This window comes from Balaenoptera ricei, chromosome 8, assembly GCF_028023285.1.
Source record: "Balaenoptera ricei isolate mBalRic1 chromosome 8, mBalRic1.hap2, whole genome shotgun sequence".
In the NCBI taxonomy this organism is placed as follows: Eukaryota; Metazoa; Chordata; class Mammalia; order Artiodactyla; family Balaenopteridae; genus Balaenoptera; species Balaenoptera ricei.
Window position 1 is genome coordinate 75,277,724 of NC_082646.1, and position 26,127 is coordinate 75,303,850.

The following is a 26,127-nucleotide window of genomic DNA, read 5'->3' on the forward strand; positions in this document are numbered from 1 at the left end:
GGAAAAGACTTTTTTCCCTCCTTATTACTCATTTTAGATTTGGAAGGGACTCAAGTCAACGAATCCAACCCTAATTGAGATGTGAAATCTTTTTGTCTTTTTTAGCACCTTCTAGCCATCATGGCAACTTCATCTGAAGAAGTTTTGCTGATTGTAAAGAAGGTGCGACAAAAGAAGCAGGATGGAGCTCTGTACCTCATGGCAGAAAGAATTGCTTGGGCACCTGAAGGCAAAGATAGATTTACCATCAGCCATATGTATGCAGATATTAAATGTAAGTCAGCTATACTAAGTCTGATGTATGTCATATTTGTTAGTAACTTTATAAGAAGACTGCTTATACAGTCTTTGTGGGGTTTTTATTATAATGTCAAAAAATCAGCTGTGTAAAAATAATTATAGAGTAGGATCATTGAATATAATTCTGTAACCTGCCTTTTCTACAATAATAGAGTATGTACAGCTTTACATGTGTAAATCTACCTCACATAAAGATCTCCACACATTCCTTCGTTTAAGAGTTGCATAATAGTCCACTGAATGGATTTACACTTATGTATTTAACCAGTCCACTATCGAAGGACATTTAGGAAGTTTTCAGAATTTTGTTATTGAAAACAATGTTGCAGTATTGATCTATGCACTAATATCTTTTTGAGGTTGTATGTATGGGATACATCCCTGCAATGGACTTACAGGTTCAAATGGTTCATGCATTTAAAATCTTGATAGATGGACTTCCCTGGTGGTGCAGTGGTTAAGAATCCAACTGCCAATGCAGGGGACATGGGTTCAAGCCCTGGTCCGGGAAGATCCCACATGCCGCGAGCAACTAAGCACGTGCACCACAACTTCTGAGCCTGTACTCTAGAGCCTGTGAGCCACAGCTGCTGAGCCTGCGTGCCACAACTACTGAAGCCCGTGCGCCTAGAGTCCATGCTCCGCAACAAGAGAAGCCACCGCAATGAGAAGCCCACGCACCGCAACAAAGAGGAGCCCCCGCTCGCCGCAACTAGAGAAAGCCTGCATGCAGCAGCGAAGACCCAACACAGCCAAAAATAAATAAATAAATTTATTTTTTAAAAAATCGTGATAGATGATGCCAGATTGCCCTTAATAAAATTGTATCTTTTAAGTCGTCTAATTAATCTTTGGTTATGTGGCCATCATCTGTTGAGAAAATAGACTTAATTTTATACTAAATGTAGATGGGAGAAATACAGAGCATAATATTTTTATATCCTTTTTCTTTTTATGATTTTCAAGTATGAAGGCTAACATCAAAACCCCTTCTCTTTTCAAATTTGCAAAATTAACTTTGAATTTATTACCCAAAGGGTATGGTACTTTGTGGCTCAATAATAATTAGGTTTAAAGGCACCAAGTGAATCCTGGGATTTAGAACCTTTACTCTGAAAGGGATTTCTGCAATTCACCTAACTAAAAGACCTTGAATTAGGAGGGACCCCAGGGGAGTTGGGCAACAAAGCCCTCAACAAATTGTGGTATCTTAACTGTGACCATCAATATGGATTCATTTATTTTCCTGGATATGAGATTCTTCTCCTAGATAAAATCCTGAACAGATTTCAAGGAACATGACACCTCAAAACATAGACAATCCTCAACTTGCAAGTGGTCAGTTTACAAATGTCCTTTGTGTATGAACAGTTGCCCTAAGGACTAACCTCTAATTTGCTGCTGGAAATGACCAAGATCCTCATCTTTCTCCACTGAAATAACTTAGAATCTTAATTTTCAAAAGGAAATGCTGTTTAAAATTCATCATAATTCAGTACTGCCTATACTATCTGGTCTTTGTCCACTCTCCTGGTAACACTACTTCCTTTCAAAACTTTGTTTCTGTGGAGAAATGCCTCACGAAGTTTCTAACAATAGTCTTACAAACTAACATTTGTTCTACAATAGACTCATAAATTAGGAACTGCCTGTATTAGCATTTCTCGTAAACGGGAAGCTAGCCTTATACCTTTGCAAAACACATACTCAATGTGATGCTCACAGCATGCAATAAAGAATATGCCTGTCTTCTGTATTTCAACAATTCTTCTCAGCTATTGGGGAGGAGAGCACGTACCCAAATTTAGATCTGCACCAGATCAGTTTTCATTTTAAGCTGAATATTTGAAAGAATGCTCATTTCTGAAAGAAGCCATTGAAAGTTGTCAATAATAAATTACTAAGGTGAAAATTAGCAGTTAGATAGTTAAAAAACTTCAAAAGTAGGTCTCTCAGAGGCACATGCTAAGATAGAGCAAGAATAAAGCAGTGACTGAGAAAAGATAGGTAGAGAGGAGTGATAGATGGTTTTGGAGGTATGGAATAATGGAACAGGCTGGCTGACAGTGTAAATTGCTTCATATTGCTCTTTTTGGCAGTAAGGTATTTCATCTAAACTTGGTTTGGAAGCAGTATCTTCATTGAAAAAGTTTCTGTTTATTTAAGTGTTAGTAGGTTGCTTGGGGGAGAGCTCTAGGTAATGGGTTCACACTACCATTAGTCACCCATTTAGTGAGACAAAGCCCCTTCATCTCTGTTTCCCTTATGAAGAAGACAAGCCATGAGGCCCACTTTTTAAGAATACAAGATCTCTATTATGTAGGTATATTTTGACATTTCCAGCTCCAACTTATTATGAAAATCTTCAAAGTTACAGAAAAGTTTAAAGAATAGTACAATGTATACGTGTATATTGTATCCCATCTAAATATTAGTTATTTTGCCATATTTGCTTTTTTATGTGAGTGTACACTTTGACTGCTTATAACATTATGACACCAAGAAAATTTTAATAAATATCCAGACCATTGTTGCATTTCCCCAGTTGTCCAAAGTTTTTTATAGCTGTGATTTTTTTTTTTTTTTAACCAATACCTAGTCTAGGTTCATGTATGTAGTTGTAGTCTCTTTAGTCTGTTCTTTAAGAGTATGGGCTTGTAGAATATCACACATTCTGATTTTGTCTGATGGTCTCCTCAAGGTTTTGTTTAATTTTTTTCCTGTATACCTGTATTTCTTATAAATTAAAAGTCAGGTCTACAGGCTTGATTATACTCAAGTTAAACATTTTCAGCAAGAACAACACATAAGTGGTGGTGTTGCTATTCTGTCACCTCAGAAAGCCCATAGTGTCAGGTTGTTCCATTTTTAATGAGGCTAAGTTTGATCACTTGGTTAAAGTGCTGACACCTGATCTCTCAAATGTAAAATTACGTATTTTCCTTCGCAATTAGTAATTAAGCCATGGGCTATGTTTTGGAGTTTTTTGAATCATGACAAATCATTTTTATTAATGATAATGTCATTTGGAAGCAGGTGTTCAGGGTGGATTCAGGACTCTGAGTTGGCTGTTTAGAAAGTTTTAAAGAAAGCTGCCCAGTTGAGTGGAAACCAAAGCCCTTTAGTATCCATAGGTGGAAGCAGTGGGTGAGAAGTGCCACACAAAAAGGATACTGAAGAAGGAAGCCAAGTGTTAGCAGTGAATTTGTTGAACCATGCTCTGGTTATATGGGGTTATTTGAGAAGTGTATATTTCTGCTGAAGCATCAAGATTGGAATAGGGCAACTAAAGCCTAAAGGAAGCCTGAGTCTTCTTGAGAGAAGTAACTTATTGTATGGCTTTCCACAGTGTGAGTGTCCTCATCTAACTAGCCTCATGCTTCTTTTTAGGCCAGAAAATCAGTCCAGAAGGAAAAGCTAAAATTCAACTTCAGCTGGTCCTGCATGCAGGGGACACAACTAACTTCCATTTTTCCAATGAAAGCACAGCAGTGAAAGAGCGAGATGCAGTGAAAGACCTTCTTCAGCAGTTGCTGCCCAAATTCAAGAGGAAAGCAAATAAAGAACTGGAAGAGAAAAACAGGTGAAGGAGGGAAAGAACAGCCTTTTAAAGAGATGCTAGGTTCTCACCAGTCAAGTAATAGTTTATTTCTCACCCCTTGTGCTTTGACAGTGTAGTTTAGGAAAATTTGGGCTTTGTTATCTTTACCTTTACCTTTACCTTTGGTTATTAACTTTAGCATCTTACTAGCATTATTATTTAGCATTAACTTTAACTTATTTAGCATTAACTTTAGCATTTTACTAGCTTTGGCTTTCGACAGATTAGATAAACTCAGACGAACTGCCTCAAGCCTAACGTCTGATTAGGAACAGAACTGCTATTCGAAGGTGCTAATAAGGTCCCTTAATTCTCTAGTTCTCTGTCACAGAAAAGATACTAAACCATTAGAAATGTGTTTGTGAATAAGAAACCTGAAAGAAGTCATACTGTAAAAAAGTTGAGAAAACATCTAACATAATGAGAATTTCTGATAAGATGAATTATCTTTCTGTGCTTATGGCTCCAGGTGCTTATCACCATGAAAAACTAGTTGCTAGAAAATCTCTCTTCCCCATTCACCTTTTTGTGAAGGAGAATACAGTACAGTACAAATACAGCCTTTGTATCACTGGAATATAGGGATGAATAAGACCCAATCCATGCCCTCAAAGCGTTTAGCTTTTACTTTTTCAGACTGACTTCTGTTTATCTGCACTTACGTTTGTTCCTCCAAAAATGTTTTTTTGCTTCTAATTACTAACAAATGAACTAAATGACCTCTGCCGCTCAGCCATCACAAAATGAAAGTTGGGTGTTTCATGTGGCTAAAGTCTTTTTTGAATGTTACCTAAATGGTGTTTTATTCTAAAAGTTCAATATGTTCGATATATTCTATCACCAGAATGCTGCAAGAAGACCCTGTTTTGTTTCAGCTTTATAAAGACCTTGTTGTGAGTCAAGTGATCAGTGCTGAGGAATTCTGGGCCAATCGTTTAAATGTGAATGCAACAGAGAGTTCTTCCACATCTAATCATAAGCAGGATGTTGGCATTTCTGCAGCATTTCTGGTATGTGACCCTTCTAGATTTCTAAAGGGAAAAAAAAACATGGTATATGTGTTAACGATGCCATTTCTTTTGTAAAATTTAGCATTTTCTTCAAGTAAATTAATGGATACTTCAGTATCCATGGTGTTCTTCTAAAATAATTTTTTAAATACATACAGTATCTTTTTTAATTTATATATTTTTTGCCAATGGTATTCTCTTAGTTTTTTGGACTTGACCCTAGTATGCTGGAAATCAAATGGACTTTTGAAAAAGAATCTTTTAGCAATTGGACTAATGCTTATTTCCCCTAATACTTTTAAATTTAGGGCTTTCAGCTACCTTTTTTTTTTTAATGATTGCAATATTTTACTTATAATGCAAAGTTTAAATGTATAATGACCACCATGTTATAAAAAAGTAAGATCTCTAAAATGTATCTTAAGAGGAAAATTGAGACTACCTTATGTGTGGAATTAGAAAGTGAAATTCAGTCTATACTCTGGTAAAACCAAAGCAGTATTTATACATTTAACAAAAATTTGAGTACCAGTTAAATGTTTGGCATCTTTCTTAGTGTTTAGCAGTGAATTGAATTAATAAGGCCTTCTTAAAGAAACCAGTCAGATAATATTTAACTACTTAGTAACCAAATAGTTAAATATTTGGTAACTGTATAAGTTTTATGTTAAAGCTCCACTAGATATCTGCCTTTGGCCACACTTAAATGTGCCTATTTGACCATGTTGTATTTTCAAAAAGCAGATTTTACAGTTCACTAAAATTATGTGAAACCAGCTCAGGCTTCTGTGAGCCCTGTCTCTATGCCAAAAGCATAGGTGAGGGACTTATCTCTGTCTCTGTATTTCATTCAGAGAGTCTGTTTTTCCACCTTTGTCCAGTGTCCATTGGGTTCTTAGACATCTTCCCCCAATATTCTAACAAATACAGATATATATGTGGTCTTTATTTTAGGCTGATGTCCGACCCCAAACAGATGGATGTAATGGTCTGAGATACAATTTAACAACTGATATCATTGAGTCCATATTTAGGACCTATCCAGCAGGTAAGAAAAATCAGTTCTTTCAGATAGTTAAAATATTTGTTTGGATGAATTCAGTAATGTATCATTGAAAAACAAAAGGCTTTACCTTTATTCCTGATGAAGTGCTATAAAATATGTAAAGTACGTTATCCGGTGCCTGACATGTGGTAGATACTAATGGCTTAGCATATAATGTGCTGTCATCAATCCATTGGTATGATGACTTTCCCATTCTTTCCACCGGTGGTTCTTAAACTTTTTTTTTCTTTAATATTTAAGTTATTTTTTCTTTTTTATGTATATTTTTTTTTAATTTATTTATTTATTTATTTTATTTTTGGCTGCATCGGGTCTTAGTTGCGGCGCATGGGCTCTTCGTTGCAGCGTGCAGGCTTCTCTCTAGTTGTGGCCTGCTGATTTTTCTCTCTCTAGTTGTGGTGCGCGGGCTCCAGAGCACATGGGCTCCAGAGTGTGTGGGCCCTGTAGTTTGTGGCACAGGGGCTCTCTAGTTGAGGTGTGCGGGCTCAGTAGTTGCAGCACGCAGGCTTAGTTGCCCCGCAGCATGTGGGATCTTAGTTCCCCGACCAGGGATCGAACCTCCATCCCCTGCCCCTGCATTGGAAGGCGGATTCTCTACCACTGGACCACCAGGGAAGTCCCTAAACTTTATATACCCTTTAACATACATGAGTAAGATGACATGCTCCAGAGGCATCAATAAATGAGTCTCTGCAGCACTAACTCAGATCATCCTTCATGCTGCCTCCCTTGCGGAAATCATCCTAAAAGTATAAATGTTTTGATTCTAGCTCTAGTGATTTATGATGTGCAGCCAAGGTTGAGAGCAGCTGCTTCAGTCATTCTTCTAACTAAACAAAGCTCTCAAGCCATACACTATTCTCTCTTTCTACTTCCTCACTCCTGCCCCTTTAGTCCTTAGGAAACATCTCTCTCCCACAGGACTCAGCTCAAGCATCACTTCATTGCCACTTCTGTAAAATCCTGACTGTCTTAGGCAGATATAAGCCCCCTCCCCACTCCTTCCATAGGGCCCTGTTTCTTACCACATTATAATGTAATTATTTTCTTATCTTTCTGATAATAACATAATTATGTAGTGTTTACTATGTGCCAGACACCATTCTAAGGCCTTTATGTATGTTAACTCATTTAATCATCACAGATAGTACCTATGAAGTAGGTACTATCATTACCCCCATATTACAGATGAGGAAGCCAAGATAAAGAAAGATTAAGTAATTTGTCCAGCATCACACAGACAGTAAGTGGCAGACCTAGAATTTTAAACTTAGGCTCTCCAGCTTAAGAGACCTAAACCTCTTAATCTCTTTGCTTATTGAACAATGTAAGCATCTGGAGTGCCAAACTGATAGTCCAGTGGGTTATGGAGATCTTAATTTCCCCAGCACCTAACATGGTGCCTTGGATTAAAAGTGTCCATGTATAAGTGATCAAATAAGCAGACTCAGGTCTCACTCCAAGAAGCTTGGTGTTTCCACTAACACTTTGAAACTTGTTAATTTTCTTGGTACACAGTAAGGTTTTGTGGGGCTTTCCTCGTGGTCCAGTGGTTAAGACTCCGCACTCCCAACGCAGGGGGCCCGGGTTCGATCCCTAGTCAGGGAACTAGATCCCGCGTGCTGCAACGACAATCCTGCGTGCCTCAACTAAGACCCGGCAAAGCCAAATAAATAAATATTCAAAATAAGGTTTTGTTTGTAATTTGTTAAGATTCATAAAGGTAGTGCCTCACCTAATCTCTCAAGTTATATTTTATATTTACGATTATTATATATAGTTTGTAGAGTTGAATACTTTCATAATCTAGTTTTGCTATTAGTCTATTTTGAAACTAATTTCAGAGGTTTTAAGAATTGGAAATTCAGTATGTAACTATTACGGGTTTTTTTCACAGTAAAAATGAAATATGCAGAAAACGTTCCCCACAACATGACAGAAAAGGAATTCTGGACACGTTTCTTTCAGTCCCATTATTTTCACAGGGACCGGCTGAATACTGGGTCAAAGGACCTCTTTGCAGAATGTGCCAAAATAGATGAAAAAGGTAACTGTTTATCCTTGACACAATCTAGCCTTTATTTATTTATTTATTTATTTTTATTTTTATTTTTTTTTTAAAGACACATTTATTCAGCGTCATGATCAGACTATTACATTTAGCAATCAACAGCATGGGTGCAAAAAAAAAAAAATCTACATTAAAACCCTTTGTTGGAATGCTTTACACAGAACAGAAACTAAAATAACCTGTTATACAATTAGTCACAAATATAGTCCTCGAGTTTTTTTGCCCGTACACATGAGTATTGTCTAAAACATGTCTTCTTTGTAGCAGCTAGGCCCTGCGACCAGTGTGCTTGGCTGAGTTCACAAATCTCTTGTAACCTGTAGCTTCCCTGTCACTTCTCTGGCTCTCCTCTCCTGCTAAGCTTTGTTTCCTGGCAGTAATCAAAACCTTCTGCCACTGCCATAGCTACTGCTGCTGCTGGAACCACCTTGGTTTCGGGGTTTGGCAAAGTATTGGCCTCCACCACCATAGGGGCCAGGACTTCTGCCTCCAAAGTTTCCTCCTTTCATGGGTGCAAAATTTGAAGATTGATTGTTGTAACTGCCAAAATCATTGTAGCTTCCACCACCTCCAAAATTGATTCCATCATTACCAAATCCATTACAGCCATCCCCACTGCCACCATATCCACCACCACCGTGGCTGCCACCAAAGCCACCTCAACCACTGAAGTTTCCTCCACGACCAAAGTTGTCATTCCCACCAAAACCGCCTCCACGACCACCACCAAAATTTCCAGAACCACTTCGACCTCTTTGGCTGGATGAGGCACTAGCCATCTCTTGCTTAGATAGGGCTTTCCTTACTTCACAGTTGTGGCCATTCACAGTGTGGTATTTCTGAATGACAGTCTTGTCTACAGAGTCATGGTCATCCAAGGTTACGAAAGCATAGCCTCTGTTTTTGCCACTGCCTCGGTCAGTCATGATTTCAATCGCTTCAGTTTTCCCGTACTGTTCAAAATAATCTCTTAGGTGATGTTCTTCAGTGTCTTCTTTAATGCCACCAACAAAAATCTTTTTCACAGTTAAGTGGGCACCAGGTCTTTGAGAATCTTCTCTTGAGACGGCCCTCTTTGGTTCCACAGCTCTTCCATCCACCTTGTGTGGCCTTGCATTCATGGCCGCATCCACCTCCACAGTGGCATATGTGACAAACCCGAAGCCTCTGGAGCGCTTGGTGTTTGCATCCCTCATTACCACACAATCTGTGAGCGTTTCCCACTGCTCAAAATGGCTCCTCAGACTCTCCTGGGTTGTTTCAAAGCTCAAACCTCCAATGAAGAGCTTCTGCAGCTGTTCGGGCTCTTTGTGTGACTCTGACTTAAACATGACGGCAGTGGCGGGGGGGGGGTGGGGGAGACGTCAACGATGCTTACTCAGCGGCGGCCATGGGCAGAAAGCACACTCAAGCATTTAATTTGCTGCTCTCATCATTAATGCTGTTAGTGAATTTTTTTATTTCTGAGAAAGGAAAACTTGATCAACTTTTTGTTTCATTGATTTTCTAGGGTTAAAAACAATGGTTTCATTAGGAGTGAAAAACCCACTACTTGATTTGACAGCTTTGGAAGATAAACCATTAGATGAGGTAAGTAGTAGTAAAAGGATTTACGAGAGAAAACAGTCTTTTCCTAGTCTTCAACATTTGTATGAATTTAAAATTGCCTTGAGTATAGATATTCTACTTGTGAGAAGGTAAAACAAACAAAATACTGTTATTTGGAGTGGTTTATCAAAAGTGCTTTTCAAGAGCACTGTTTATTATTAAGATTGCCTTGGAGAACCGAAATTTCCATATGAGTTGGTAAAACATTTTTTAAAAGAATTTTCTAGCTCCCCCATCAACAGTTGCCTAGGTATTAATGAAGGTTTAACACGATGTTTTTTATGCTGTATCTAACAATCTAAATAAATGTGACTAAATATTCGTATACAGGGAAAAGTTAACAAACATTGTTGGTTGCCCACTATTTGCCAAATCTTGAGCACAGTCATGACCCTTACCCTATATTAGCCCCAATATGTTTCAACAGCTAGACCATCAAGTATGAGCTACCTACCTCAGCATCGTGACTCCAGACTGAGAAGTTTATACAGTCACGGAGAAATAGGTGATCCCTTCTGATCAAGGCTAATTCTATCCCTGCCTCTATCTTCTAGGCTAGGAAGGAACCTGCTTTCCTCAGGTATTCTCTTGACACTGTTACCTTTTAATTTTCTTGCCCTTCCTTTGGCTCCTATTCTGTTGGCCATATACACATGCTCATTCCTTCCTTCCCCCCCCCACCTTTTTCCTCTTAGTGTATGCGTGCACCAGGTGAGAAAACCAATGTTAAAATTGTGTCCTAAAAAAAAAAATCGTGTTCTATAGTCTAAATTATTAAATTAACAGAAGGTAATCCTTGGTGTCCCAGTGAGTTATTTCCCTAATGAAATTCAGTTGTTTTCTTGAAAATTCTCAGCATTCAGTCACTTCCTTGGTGAATCTCAACACGTTACAAACGTGGTCCTCTTTAATCACCTGGAGAAAATAAAGCTTAAGATACAGCTTAAGGGACTTCCCTGGCGGTCCAGTGGTTAAGACTCCGCACTTCCAGCGCAGGGGGCGTGGGTTCAGTCCCTGGTCGGGGAGCTAAGATTCCACATGCTGCGCAGCGTGGCCAAAAAAATGGTGGTATGTTATGCATACCTTTCTTCACTTTTCCTGTTATCACTATCAGTCTGAGCTAAATATACCACACAGTTGTTAAGTACATAGACTTACCTGGCTTAAACTGTAGTTTATAAACATTTTTCTAAGTTTTCTTGTAAAATGAGGTTAATAGTTCTGACCTTGGAGAGGGGTAGCAAAATTGGAGAGATGTTGTTTAAGGGTACAGACTTGCAACTAGTGTTCCCTTGTATGAATATATAAAAATTTATATAACCAGTCCTTTTAATTAAAATGTTGGTTGATTCAATTGTTCCTTTAATGCCTCTTTTTCCCATATCATCCTCAAGTAGTTCTGTCCCGGGATACAGACTTGGGCCTCCTTGTAAATACATTCTTTCCATTCCATTGCTTCAAATTCGAATTATGTAATGATGACTCCCAGTTAGTCCTGGTCTGTCTAACCCCAGAACTCCAAAATCATATATCCAACTCCCTACTTGATATCTTCACTTAGGTAGTTCACAGACACCCTTCAACATAACATGTCCAAAATGGAACCTTTGTTTCCCATTCTCAAAAACCTATTTCTTCCTGGGTCTTCCGTATGTCAGTTAAAAAAAAAAACCATTACCATGGACTCAGTTACTCAAGCCAAAACCTAGGAGTCTCCTTGATTCCTCCCTTGTCTTCACCTCCAACATTCAATTGATCAACAAGTACTCTACAACACATCTCTGATCTGTCTACATCTCCTCTGTCTCCATAGACACTTACACCCTCTTGCTTTTAGGGTACCGTTGCTTCATTGCTTGCATTAACCTCCTAATTGATCTTCTTATTTCAACTTTTGTTCCCTATAGTTTATTCTTCCCTAGCAGTAAGAGTTACAAATCAGATCATAATGCCCCCCTTATGTAAAAATCTTCAGTGGTTTCTCATTGAACTTAGAATAAAATCAAAACTCCTACCATGCTCTTCTTGATTTGGCCTCTGCCTACTTCTCCCTCAGTTGGGGCTGTTTCCACTCGATTCGTGCTCCAAACATAATTGCCTTCTTTAAGGTCCATATCAAGCTTTTTCTACCTCAGGGCCTTTGCACTTGCTGTTCCTTCTTCCTGCTCTTCTGCCTAACTAGCTTCTACCCATCTTTTGGACATCTGTTCTAATGTTACTTCTTCAGTGAGACCTTCCCTAACCTCCCTATCTAAAGTATCTCCTCCCATTCCAGTCACTACACTATGTCTTTATTTTCTCCATTTCTTTTCTTTATTTTCTTCATAGCATCTGTCACTTTCAAAAGTGGTCTCATTTTTACCTTGTTTTACTTGTCAGTTGTCAGTCTTCTATCAGTAGACTATAAGTTCCATGAGGCTGACTGTTCCTATTACTGGCCTATCCCCATCACATAGGAGGTATTAGGCACTCAGTAATTATTTGATAAATGAATGAATGGCATATGAGTCTTTTTATGATCTTTCTCATACCTCTTTAACCTTATGTCTCACCAATCCCTGGCCCACCCTTCATTCCAGGTATACCGAACTACATACAAACCTATGACACAATATGTATTACATTACTTCTATACCTTTGTTTAGTTTCCTCTTCCTGAAGTGTCTCCATTTTTGCCTTGCAAGCACCTATTCATCTTACGGTGCTCCATGAAGCTTTTTTGAACCTACCCTACCCTCCCTGCACCCCACTCTGGTGGGAGTGACCACTTCTTCTTTCGTAGCCCCTATGAGTTTTAACTAAGTGTACTGGCTTACAGCCCAGCGTCCCACTAGCTAGTATTTTAATCTAGATCCAAAATTGCTCTTCAGGAAAAAAATGCAGCACTTAACAGTTAAGGTATTTTTGTGATACTAAAAGCAGTTAGTAGTATTTCTTCATTTTTTGTGTGTATAATGTCACTTATTTTTAAATGTTTACCTGTAAGTATTTGATAATGCTCAGAATTAATAAAGTCCTGTCATCTAGAAAGTTTTTTCAGCTCAACATGTCTCTCATAATAGATAAGAAAACCAGAAGTTTCTTTTAATTTTTAATCTGCTAAATTGTTTCTCACAGGGCTATGGCATTTCCTCTGTGCCATCTACTTCTAATTCTAAATCCATAAGAGAGAATAGTAATGCTGCCATCATCAAGAGATTTAACCATCACAGTGCCATGGTCCTGGCAGCAGGTCTCAGGAAACAGTTAAGTACACACGCTAAGATGCAGTAACTGGGTTTTCCATGATAGCCAGATGGAGTTTTGTTGTTGTTCTGCCTGTGGTTTTCAACATTAATTTTTTTTCCTTTGTTTTCAGAGAAGCACAAAAGGAGCAAAATGGCGAGCCCAGCAACATTGATGGAAATTCTGGAGATGTAGATTGCTTTCAGCCAGCAGTAAAAAGGGTATGGGTAAAAAGTCTGGGACATTTACGGCTCACATTTCTCCAGATACCTTATGTAACTGCTAGTACCTTATGTTGACCCTTGATCAGTTCAGATGACTCAGTTCCTTCTGACCAAGATGTTAAGCATTTGGCTTAAATTGTAGAACATTTTAAAGAGAACTTCCTCAGTTTTGGCTTGCCAGCCTGCTTTCCATGGACTCAAGTCTGTTAACTGTTTTTATTGTTCTGTTTTATTTTTTTCCTTCACCTGTAGACACACACACATATTAACATACAGTTTTATTTTCTGGGAAAGAGTATTCAACAAAGACAATATGACAGAAAGAAAAAGCTAAAGGTTAGTGTATGTGATTTTAAAAGATAAGATTGGCCCTCATGTTAAACCTGGCATTTCAGAACTGGAAATATCTTTCATTAAATACTGAAAAGGGGTTGTGGGGGAATATGAACAGTAACCTACTTGTATATTTCTTCTCTCCCTGCAACTTTGCCAAGCTTTGCTATCCCTCAGGTTTTTTAAGTTCTCCCTCCCTAGTTATAAAAATAAGTTATGATAAAGCTTACTTAGAGTGCAATCAGGCAATATGTATTAAATTTTTAAAGGTTTATACCCTTAATTCCACTTCTGGACAGTATTCCACTTTGGACATTTATTTTTTTAAAAAATAAAGATGTGTGCAAAGATTCAGATACAAATGCTCATGGCAGTATTATAATTGAGAAAATAGCAACCATCCTAATATCCGTGATACATCCATACAATGGAGATTGATGCATGCAGCAATTAATGGCTTTTTAAAAGGATTAATGGTATGTTGAATTAAAAAGAGTTCACATATACCATGCGATAGTTCAGTTCATTAAAATTAAATTCAAGAAACCATTTATGAGTTGCCTTACATGCCATATTAGGTGGTGGGAAACAAAAAAGAATAAGATTGGGTTCTTGTCCTCAAAGAATTTAGTGTCTACAGGTAAAACAAAATCAAAAGGATAATTATAAAACAAAGTATAGTAATTGTGTGATTTACAATAGGAACCAAAGAGTGAGCAAGTAGATAAAGTTCGCAGAACAGACTAATATGATATAATTAAGTTTATGATTTTTAGAAGGGAATTATGGGCGAGTCTTATTTTATATATTTCAGTCACTTAATATGTTTCTACAGGGATATACACCTTTAAAATTAACAAAGTCAGTAAGATATTTCTTTTCTGAACTAAGCAAAGTGAATCTAAAATGTAAGATATGCTAAAGAAGAAATCTAGGAAGTGATGCTTTTCTTTGCAATATTGCACTAAGTACCCGTGATTCTTGGTAGTGAAAGAATTGTCAAAAATCATTGTGTGAATTTTCACAATATTCAATGATAAACTGACTCTAGATATTTTTTCAAGTCAATAGTTGTCTGCTGTGTGTTCTGCAAGGGATTTATAGAATGAGAGATCCAGAAGTATTAATAGACAGAGTCCTTATATTCATGGAGCTTTCAGTTAAGTATGAAAGTTAGGTGAATAACTAGGCCTTGGCAGAGGCTTGGGATTTGGATTTATATAAGAGGTTAGGTTGGGACATGACTTGGGTAAGGCAACAGCAGGGGTAGAAATCAGCTTGACATATGGGAAAGGTAATGAAGACATCAGCATGCCTTGAAGTTGGCTCAAGGGTGTAGAGCTGAGAAAGTAATAAAAGCTTAGGCTGAGTCTAGGTAAGGTGGGACTGATTGATGTGTTACTCTGAATAGCATGCTGAGGTCAGATTTGTTCCTATACTACAAGAGGACTATTCAGACTCTTAAAATAGGGGCAATTTAAAATACTGTTTTCAGATTGATCTTTTTTGAGATATATTTAATATCTTAAACATTTTGATCCTAGTCTGGGAAGCTACAGATGAGAGCTAACCAGATGAATTCCATAGCTCTGTAGGGATGAAATATTGTAAAGTTGTTTTCCCAAATGTTTACATAGATTGTCAACATGTGTCTTATAATTAATGTATTTATATTATAAGGGTATAGAAATATAGCATTTTGTTACTAGTCCAGGAGAAAACACATTAGTAAAACCAAAATAAAGAATCCAGAAGTAAACCCAAATATTTACATGGAGGGATTAAATACATATATGATAAACATGACATTTCAGAATCAGTGGGGAAAGACATTATTCTACAAATGGTGTTAGGGGGACTGATTAATAATTTAATATTAAAAAAACCCCTCAGATTCCCTACCTTACTCCTTATTTCAGAATAAATTCTAAGTGGATCAAAGATTTAAGCAAAAAATTAACCCACAGAAAGAATAAGCATAAAGGGAGTAATTAAAATTGAAAAACACCAAATTGGAAGAAAAATATTTGCAACACATGTAAAAAAATTAATTTTATTTATTTGGGGGGAAAAACAGTAAAATACACATTTTCATCTACCAGATTTTCAAATATTAAAGGTTCAGTAATGCTCAGTTTGGTCAGAGTGTGGGAAAACAGGTACTCTGTGTAAGTGGATGGTGAAAAAATGGGTTCAACTATTTGTAGAGCAGTCATGTCTAGGAAGTGAGACTCATTTTGGGAAGACTTCATATTTTACCCTCTGTACAGTTTTGCTTTTTCATTCATGTTCATTACTTTCGTAAGAGAACTTTACAATAAAAAGTGTTGTGTTGATAATTATAGGCGAAGTTACAAGAGTCCATTGAATATGAAGACTTGGGAAAAAATAATTCCATAAAAACAATTGCACTAAACCTCAAGAAGTCAGATAGGTAAGTTTGGTGACTAATATTAAATAACTTGAGACAGAATAGTTTTGTATCACAAGTCATTGCAGAATATATTCTGCAAGTATAGAACTCAAGTTTTAATCAGTTTATTACCATAAAATACAGTATCTTATTTCCTTAAAAATTTACTTTGTGCATCTCAGGAAAGGATCCTAAATGATGGAAGCCAAGAAAATAAATTTTTGGCTATCTGTGCTGTTTTCTTCCTATTGCCCTTACAGGAATTAAATTATTTTATTGAAATATCTTTAACTCTTTACTTTGGGGAGAATGTTGTCTTGAGACTGCTAAAATATTTGAAAGACAAATGTTGAGCACCTTTATTCTGTGTGATTAGTAATTTCTTCTTTGCTAATCTTCAGGTATTATCATGGTCCAACTCCAATCCAGTCACTACAGTATGCAACAAGTCAGGACATTATTAATTCTTTTCAAAGTATTAGACAAGAAATGGAAGCTTATACACCCAAATTAACTCAGGTAGGTGACTTGTACTGTTTGAAAAACAGAATTCCCATTCTGTTTTCTCAGTTTATGAGCACATTCAAATTGAACTGTAAAACTAATACTTTAATGGGGTTTAAAGACATATTTCTGCTTAATAAATTGAAAAAGTCAGAGGTAGAGAAAAGAGGTATTTGGCATACCTGAAGATAAGATGATGATGAAAAGTAAGATAATGAGTTTTGTGATTGCTGACTTTTTCCTTCCATATGCACAGTTTTATTGGAAAAATCTCCCAGATTTCCCAAAATTTCTGGACATCACTCTCTAGATACTCTATTTTTCCCTGCCCTTGTACATACTTCAGTGGATCAGCAAGTTCTGTCAGTTCAGTATTTCTTGACTCCATTACCTTGATTTAGGCAAACCTGACTGGTTTTCTACATTGCCACTGCAAGTTATCTTGCTAAAAACATGATTCTGATCACATCACTCTGCAGCTTAAAAACCTTTACTGCCTCCCTTTGCTTTGTTTCCACAGTAATTGTCAGGATGTCCTTGTCTGACATGCCAAGCTCTGTAATCTGGCTGTAACCCACATCTCCAGTCCCAGCTCCAGCCATGTCTCCACCGTTCCCTTCCCCACATAACCAAGAGTCCTATACTCCAACCTAACACACTATAAACTACCCAGAGTTTTTTAATCGTGTCATCCTCATGCTTCCTGTACTTTTGCTCATGCTTTCTCTCTTTTTAGAATGCCCTTTGCCTGTGTCTGGGGAACTAATAATAATAATTCAAGACAGCTCAAATTCCATTGCCTCTGTAAAGCAATCCTCAACGTGCCCAGTAATGAGTTATTTTTTCTCTTTTCTTTGTTTTCATAAACACTGAGACACTGAATTCATACTGTACTGTAGTGCTTATCACATATTGGGACTTACTTTTTGCTTTTTATTTTGAAATAATCTCAGATTTACAAAAAGTTACAAAAGTTTTCTGACCCATTTTGAGAGTAGATCCCTTTACAGCTAAATATTTCAGTCCATATTTCCTAAAACAAGACATTCTCATAAATAACACAGTATGGTTATAGAAACAATAAGTTAACATTGATAAAGTATTATTATCTAACCTGTAGGTCTTACAAAAATTTCACCAATTGTACCACTAATGTCCCTATAGTAAAAGAAAACCTTTATTTTTGGTTCAGCCTCCAAGTCAGGTGCATGAATTGCATTCAGTTCTCATGTCTCTTTAGTCTCCTTTAAAATGGAGTAGTTTTTCAATCTTTGTCTTTCATGACCTTGGTGTTTGAAGAGTACAAGCCAGTTTTTTGTAGAATGCCCTCACTTTCAGTTTCTCTATTTTCTCGTGAGTGTATTTCATGTTATGCGTTTTTGGCAAAAATACCACCAGGATGATTGTGCATCATATCAGGAAGCACATATGTATTTCTCCTAACTTGCAATATTAATGTTTGATCACTTGGTTAAGGCACTATCTACCTGGATTCTCCGCCAAAAACTTACTATTTTTCCCTTTGTAATTAGTAAGTATCATGTAGGGAGACACTAAATTTTTTATTTCCCATCAAACTTTTACCCACTAGCATTTTAGAATCTGTTGATAATTGCTGAAAACAGTTATTGCCATGGTGGTGGTTAAATGGTGATTTTCTAATTCTATCCTCCCGTCAGTTGACCTTCTGAGCTTCCCTTCCTGTCTCCTGTATTTATTTATTTACATTTATTTATTTATAAGCATGGATTTTTATATTATTCTATGGGTTATAAATTGTTGCTATCAGTTTTTTCTTTTTTTAAACTAAGGTATAACTTACCTACAGTAAAATATACCTTTTCAGGCTATTCCTTGATTTTCAGTGTGCATGTACAGTTGTGTAATCACCAACACGATATAAAACAGTTTTGTCAACCCAAAAAATGTACCCTTGCCCCTTTGTAGTCAGATGCTTCCCATGCCATTTACACTGGCTCTGGTATGTTTCTGACAATATCTTCATCAATTTTTGAGCACCTCCTTACTTCATGGCACAATGAGATAGGTGTTCCAAATTTATCTTATCCTTTCCCTGCCCAGCCACAGAATCTTTCTTTAAGTGTTTAGATTTAGAAACAAAGATGTGAGTACTAGGTGTACTCATTACTGTTGGGATGTCATTTGCTACTGGTTTCATTGTCCCCTCAGTGGACAGAGCAAGGAAATACGTGTTGTACATACTTATGCTCACGTAACAACACGGGATTGTTTGACTACATCTTTCCTTCTAGACTATACTTGTCCAACATCTGGCCCTTGGGCCAAAGTAGGTCCACCTAACTTTTTTAAGCTGTGGTCAGTCTTAAATATTTAGATTCTTCCGCACACCCCTAAAAAAGTGATTTCATTATCTGAGACACATGAAGAGGTTATCTGCCCTCGGATGTGTATACCTGAGTGTAGCCAGTGACTAGTCGGCAAGCTCAGCAGTCACTGAAACTTCTGGTTACAATGCATTATAACATTTCTAACAAAAGGAAATAGGAATAAAGTGAACATTCATGTCCCCTTGACTCATAGTTGTCCTGTAATGTGCTCTTTACACCAAGTTAAATATTTTTTTCATCCAGCCCATACACACATAGATTTCTACTTGTAAAAACTCCACTGAGACACACTAAACCTGCGCTTGAGCTATTCAGCAAACGATTTATTCCTCTCCATGGCTAGCCCTTGGTACTTGTTAGGCACTCAATGAAGAGATAGATCAGTCATGTCCCTAAGTGTTGATACGGATGCAGTGGGGAATGTGGAGTTTTTTCCCCTTTTGGCTAGGTGTATTCACTTCCTTGAAAAATGACAAATGATATATTTCTGCTTTGCTGGATTTTCTTATGTCAGCTGCCAGTAAGGATTTAACATTTGTTTTATTGTCTTTTTTTTCTTTCCTTAAACTCAGTTTTACCTTCAGTGCTAAGAGTTCATAAGTTAAGTTGGTACTTAAGTAAGGGCTTGGCTAAGACAGAGAAAGACGAATATTACATGATATCACTTCTATGTAGAATCTAAAAAATAGTACAGGGACTTCCCTGGTGGCACAGTGGTTAAGAATCCTCCTGCCAATGCAGGGGACACATGTTCGAGCCCTGGTCCAGGAAGATCCCACATGCCGTGGAGCAACTAAGCCCATGCGCCACAACTGATAAGCCCGCGTGCCACAACTACTGAAGCCCACGCACCTAGAGCCCATGCTCCGCAACAAGAGAAACCACCGCAATGAGAAGCACGTGCACAGCAATGAAGAGTAGCCCCCAATCACGGCAACTAGAGAAAGCCCGCATGCAGCAACTAAGACCCAACACAGCCATAAATAAATAAATAGATAGATAAATAAATAACTCACTCCCAATCTTTAAAAAAAAAAAAATAGTACAAATGAACTTATTTACAAAACAGAAACAGACTCACAGACTTAGAAAACAAACTTATGGTTACCAAAGGAGAAGGAGGGGTGGTGGGCAGGGATAAATTGGGAGTATGGGATTAACAGATACACACTACCATATAGAAAATAGATAAACAGCAAGAATTTACTGCACAGGGAGCTATATTCAGTATCTTGTGGTAAACAATAATGGAAAATAATCAAAAAAGGAATATAGATATATACATATATATGTGTAACTGAATCACTGTACACCTGAAACTAGCACAATATTGTAAATCAACTATACTTTAAAAAAGGCGGGGGGGGGCTTGACTAGACAAAAGTGTGTGTATTTTGAGGTACCTATGGACTTGCCTGGTATTCCTGGAAGATTGGTAGGTATTCTGTTTCTACACATACTGTGTTTCTAGCCTCATGGAAAGTGGTTCACTCTGGTTGCTATAACTTATTTATTTATACAGGAATGAAGACTTACTGGACATTTTGCTATAGAACTGAAATGTTAAGTAAAAAAGATGGGCAAAAAAGAGAGAAACCACTTTTTGTGTCTTAATTTCTTTCAGGTTCTCTCAAGCAGTGCTGCCAGTAGTACCATCACAGCACTGTCACCTGGAGGAGCACTGATGCAGGGAGGGACACAGCAAGCCATAAACCGTATGTGCTGGACCTCCTGTTGCTGTCCCTTTACCTAAATAACCTCAAAAGAGCAATTTGAGAAGAGTGCTAAGTTTTATTGGTTTCTCTTTGGGACATTTCTGGGATTTTTGTTTTGTTTTTATGCATCCAGATCCTGAAGCATATTTAGGCAAGAGCTTATGTTTCAGTATTATTTTAGTATTACAAACAGTGGCACATTGCTGTGTCACACTAGTAATGTGTGACATTGCTAGTCACACATTTTTTTTCCTCTCCTACCTCTTAAAGCAAAACCTGGAAATTCCTCCAAAACCCCAAGGAAATTTAAATTCTGTGGTCTGTCGGCCACAAAATCAGTAACTTGTCTCAAAATAGCACATCCTGGTTTAGTATTGGTAGAGTGTGCATTCAGATTTATTCTCTGAGTTGTCATTCTTTCAGAGACTACACACATGGGAAAATAGCTTTTATCCTATGGACCACTTTTTCTTTTGCAGAGATGGTGCCAAATGATATTCAGTCTGAATTGAAACACCTGTATGTGGCTGTTGGGGAACTTCTACGGCACTTCTGGTCCTGCTTTCCTGTTAATACGCCATTCCTAGAAGAAAAGGTCAGAACCGATTCCAAACACAGCCAGCTGTTGTGGTAGTGTAACTTAGTGAAGTGTTATCTTGAAGTTGGAAAATTGTATTGAATGTTTACCATGTGCCAAACACTACTTTGCATATATTGTTTCATTTAAGCCTCACAGCATCCTGATGGAGTAGGTATTGACACCCATTTTGTATACGAAGAAAATTGAGATCCAGACCAGTTCCATAACTTATAATCGTGCATCTTAAAAGTTAACTGAATCACTTTGCTATGCACCAGAAACTAACACAACATTGTAAATCAACTATAATTCAATTAAAAAAGAAGTAGTAATAGCTTTACTATATAGATTGCTGTTATAAACAGTCTTTAAGAGAAAGATAAATACCCCATTTAAAATAATAGGCAAAACTCTTTGAACAGGCGATTCACTAAAGAATGCAAGTGGCCCAATAAATCTAAGAGGAAATTTTCATACTCAGTATTCAAATAAATTATCTTTAAAGCTACATAAATGCATTTTTCATCTATAATTTGTAAAAGGATAAAAAACTTAGAATGATCAGTGATGGCCAAGTTGCTAAGAAGAGAGTCCTTTCTTCCACTACAAGTACTACCTTTGTAAAACATGCTTTGACCCAGAAATTCAACATTTAGAAATTTAACCTAAGGAAATAATTAAGAATGAATGTATGCAAATATTGAGCCATAGAGATGTTTCTCTACCACTGTCTGTGTAGAAATGGTCTAAATATCTACCAGAAGGGGATTGGTTAAAGATACATCCATTTTAAATGATGACTTAGTATTTAATGACTTAAAGATGTTCTCATTAAACCAAGTGGAATTTTAAAACAGTGTATACTATATGTTTTCTACATATGCATTTATACACATGCACAAAAAACATCAGGAAGGATATGAATTATAAACCAAAAGAATCTAAATATATTCGATATTGCTTCTCTGCCTGGTGGAGCCAGTTAATCTTAAAAAAAAAAAGAAGAGGAAAGAAAAAGAAACCTTATGTGTGTTTTTCTCTTGATCCCTGTAGGTTCTTTGAGAGTCTGTAATTCATTATTTCTCTCTTTTTTTAGGTAGTGAAAATGAAAAGTAATTTGGAACGATTCCAAGTTACAAAACTCTGCCCATTCCAAGAAAAAATTCGGAGACAGTATTTAAGCACAAATGTAAGGCAACAATTTAATTTTGGCCTAATAGTTTTCTCTGTGTAGTAAAATGATGAAATTAACTTTGTTTTCCTGTAAATGAGTATATATGTTGTTTTGTTTTCTGTTACTGGGAATACTGGGGGTTATTTTGGTTTTTTTAAGGCTGCTTTTTTTTTTTTTTTTTTTAAGAGCATTTATTTATTTTATTTTTGACAGCATCAGGTCTTAGTTGCAGCACGCGGGATCTTCGTTGAGGCATGCAGGATCTTTCGTTGCGGCGCCGCGGGCTCTTCCTTGCGGTGCACGGGATTCTCTCTAGTTGTGGTGCGTGGGCTCTGTAGTTTGCGGCACGCAGGCTCTGTAGTTGCGGCGCACGGGCTTAGTTGCCCGGTGGCATGTGGGATCTTAGTTCCCTGACCATGGGTCAAACCTGTGTCCCCTGCATTGTAAGGCGGATTCTTTACCACTGGACCACGAGGGAAGTCCCAGGAATACTGTTTTTTAATTGTAAAATGTATCATACATTCAGAAGTGTATGAAATACATTTGCTCTTTTAAATAGTAAAACAAGTATCTGTGTACCCACCAATCATGGTAAAAATAGAACCAGTACCCTGAGTGTCCCTGTCCCACTCTCTCAAGGCCATAACTAACCAGGATTTGTAATAATCACCTCCATGCTTTTCTTTATAGATTTACAACCTATATGTATGTTCCTAAAGGTATTAATTTTGAAAACCTGAGTAGCAACTACAAATGTAGCAATGCAAAGAAAGGTAGAATTGCCATTCTATGAAAGTAAGCTGAACAGTTCCTGGATTATGGTCTGCCTTCAGCTTTCCTGTTTGACAGCAGGGCAGTGGGTAAGGCAGTGAGAAGTGTCACCTTATGCCCAGGATTTTTAGCGTTGTTTTTAATGCAAGGCTAGAGCAACCACACAAGATTGTTTCTCTGTGTGTTAATGCAAGTCTTCTTAGAGATGACAGGGAAAAAAATAGTATGTACAAACTTAGAGTTCAGTGTTTCAGTAAGTAGGATAATCAAAACAGTTTTACAGTTGAAAGTTGAAAAATCTTCATCAGTAATATTTTTAGTAAGTTTTTATTCCCTAAACATTCTAAGTGGTTTTTCTTAAAATATAACAATGTTATTTATAATCAGAAAAGAAGCTTGAAGTGTCTTCCCACAACAGAGCAAGGGTGACAAATAGATTTCAGTTTATGTGCCTTCTCAATTGATTGTAACTGCCTGGAGCACTGTAGTAAAAAGGATTCTGAGGCCATGTGCAGCCTTACAGGAGGCTGTGGCGTTCACCTCTTCTAACGGGTTCTGTGGAACCCCTGCAGCCTATGGAGCAGTGTAGTTTCCAGACAGAAGTAAATAACATAACGCTCCCCTTTGTGCACGTGCATGCGCGCGCGCGCACACACACACACACACACACACACACACAGTGATAACAGGTGTGGTAAATAACAGTTTTTTTTTTTTTTAACTACCTCAGATTGAATCTAAGTTATTGGCATGCTACAAGGATTTAGGACTTCCTGGTCTCTGTCCCCATACTGCCAAAATTGACTTGCAGACTTTTTATAAGACTTTTACTTCCAACCATGTAAATTACACTGTCCACTTCCGAGGAAACAGATAATCCAAAGACATTCTGCCTTAGGAGTCTTTATCAGCTTAGATCAGTGTGGTCCTGTTGACTTCTAGTTATGTCTGTGATGAGGGTAAAATTTTTTTCTACTCAAGATACGTAGTCCTGACCTAAGGCGTGACATAGTACTTGTGTGACGCTTTGAGACCATTTAGATTTTTCTGTAATCTGCTGAGTTACATTGAAATCCTGAAGTCTTAGACCTGGAAAAGACCCTAGAGAACATAGAAAAGTGCTTCACAGGGTTGGCTGTGCAGCAGAATTAAGTGGAGGAGCTTTTGAAAATCAAAAGATTCCTGGGTCTCATCCCAGACCTGCTGCCTCAGAATCTTCAGGGGAGTGGGGCATTTTTCAAATTTTCTCTGAGTTAGTGTTGATGCCACCCTCTTGACCTTAGTCAAGAGACTAATGTTTAAATCTAGAAATCACCAGTTTAGTTCACCTTTCTCATTTGACAAAAGAAACTAAAGCCTAGAACACAGGATTTCATGTTGTCCTATGACTGGTTAATGACAGGACAGACATACAGTGCAGGCAAAGCAGGTGAATTTCCAGCCTCTACTATACCCCACCATCCCTCTTACCTTTCTATACAAAATGTGTCTGATAACACCTTCACAGAGGGCTTGCATGTTGCCTCTTTGGAGAAATAAAAAAGAGCTTGGGAACAACACTGAAGTATGTGCCAGATCTGGATCAGAAGTAGTAACTTCCCCAGCCTTTACCCCATTGTTGCCTAAGTGTCTTGCTATGTTTTTCAGTTGGTAAGTCACATAGAGGAGATGCTCCAGACAGCTTACAACAAGCTCCACACGTGGCAGTCACGGCGTCTGATGAAGAAAACGTGAAGTGTCCGTGGCTCTCACAGGTTCTTTGAGACTGAGAGAACTGTGACCTGCAGTGACTCTGGAAACCTGGCCTGTCAGACATGCAGGTGATCACACAGAAGTGACAAGAAATATCTGTACCATGCCGACTCTTGGAGCTGATGCTATTGTACTTGCACATTAAGAGCTGAAAAGAAGGGAACTATGATTAAAAGCTAGGGAGGTAAATTAAGGCAGAACCAAAATGAGCTAAGTTGCAAATATATATATATATATATATATATATATATATATATATATATATATATTTTAAAAAGACACTGTTTACAGCAGTTACTCAGGAACTGCTTTTGATTCACATTAAGCTGCTTTCAGGAATCTAAAAAAAAAAAAAAACTTTTTAAAAGGGTGCATTGATAAAATCTGAGGATTTTTGGTTTTGTTTTGTTATTGTATAAATTTTTTTTCCTAAGTTTATGGCACAGGGTACACCTTAAGTATTTCTCCTCCATCTTCCACTTGTATCCTTAAGTTTTGCTGAATTCTAGTTGTACCTTACATCAGCAAGTTAAAGAGAGTACTTTAAAATAAAGCAGAGGGAGACTGTTGCTCAGCCATCCAGAAACAGTTGTAGTCAGAAGACATCATTGGTCCTGTGTTTCCTACGGAAATAAGAAACAATAAATATTGCACTGAATGTTTGTGGTTTGGAGTCCCTAAATGATAAAGAGGGGACATATTTGCAGAAAGTCGTGTGGGGTTTTTATGCAGAATTTTGTCAGAGGACAATGCGCTGCATGTTTTTCTTTGAGTGCAAATGTACATTGCTAAGATTTTTTTTTAAGATGGCATGTGCTTTGAAAAGAAATTGCATTTTTAAGAGTTTAAAAATCTTATGAGTGAGAGATATAAGAAATCTTACTTATTTTCACCTCTTTAGAAAAAATAAAAGATGTTTCTCATATCTCTTTTTCTCCAGTATCTGACTGTTACTGTCCTTGGCGAATTGATAATCATTGCATAGTGACTGCAAAGCCTAAATGCAAAAAAAAAAAAAAAAAAAAAAAGATATGTTCTTGTTTTTGGAATCTGTGCCATATTTTGTTCCTGATAGTATCAACTCACCGTTTATCTAAGACTTTAGATGTCTTGTATTAAAAATCACAGAAAAAAGTAAAACTTTTTATAGATACTCTTTTAACTGTAACACATCTTGTGGATTCTCCTTATGTGTGGTGCTTACTTGGGTGGGCTGCTCGAGGGCTACTCTTTTTTTTTTTAAGCCATTATACAAGCTGTTTATCTTTCATAAAATGGCTACAACAGGTCGAAAACCTGTTCAGACTTTGAACCAGTTAAAGGAAAGTAGCAACATCATTCTTCTGCTTCAGCCCTCCCATTTCTCCTTCAGATCAGTTTAGTAATGGTGTGTTACACTTCACAGTTTTAC

The 26,127-nt window shown here is 37.3% G+C and overlaps 1 protein-coding gene and 1 pseudogene across 2 annotated transcripts in view; one reads left to right on the forward strand and one right to left on the reverse strand.

Moving 5' to 3' along the window:
• The window catches only part of GTF2H1 (general transcription factor IIH subunit 1), a 33,638-nt gene extending 7,980 nt beyond the window's left edge, over positions 1-25,658 (forward strand). Inside the window, exons 2-16 of one of the 2 annotated variants that reach the window (XM_059931235.1) lie at positions 106-274; positions 3,691-3,883; positions 4,746-4,911; positions 5,866-5,959; positions 7,875-8,024; positions 9,559-9,638; positions 12,774-12,901; positions 13,015-13,102; positions 15,784-15,872; positions 16,253-16,370; positions 20,349-20,439; positions 20,919-21,034; positions 22,116-22,208; positions 22,407-22,514; positions 24,612-25,658. In XM_059931235.1, the coding sequence (XP_059787218.1) occupies positions 121-274; positions 3,691-3,883; positions 4,746-4,911; positions 5,866-5,959; positions 7,875-8,024; positions 9,559-9,638; positions 12,774-12,901; positions 13,015-13,102; positions 15,784-15,872; positions 16,253-16,370; positions 20,349-20,439; positions 20,919-21,034; positions 22,116-22,208; positions 22,407-22,514; positions 24,612-24,698 (1,755 nt within the window). In that variant the 5' untranslated portion in view covers positions 106-120 and the 3' untranslated portion in view covers positions 24,699-25,658. The remainder of the gene's footprint in view (positions 1-105; positions 275-3,690; positions 3,884-4,745; positions 4,912-5,865; positions 5,960-7,874; positions 8,025-9,558; positions 9,639-12,773; positions 12,902-13,014; positions 13,103-15,783; positions 15,873-16,252; positions 16,371-20,348; positions 20,440-20,918; positions 21,035-22,115; positions 22,209-22,406; positions 22,515-24,611) is intronic. The other variant, XM_059931236.1, reaches the window with a different exon arrangement.
• LOC132369880 (heterogeneous nuclear ribonucleoprotein A1-like) lies at positions 8,342-9,379 on the reverse strand (annotated as a pseudogene).
• Positions 25,659-26,127: the final 469 nt, after the last annotated feature.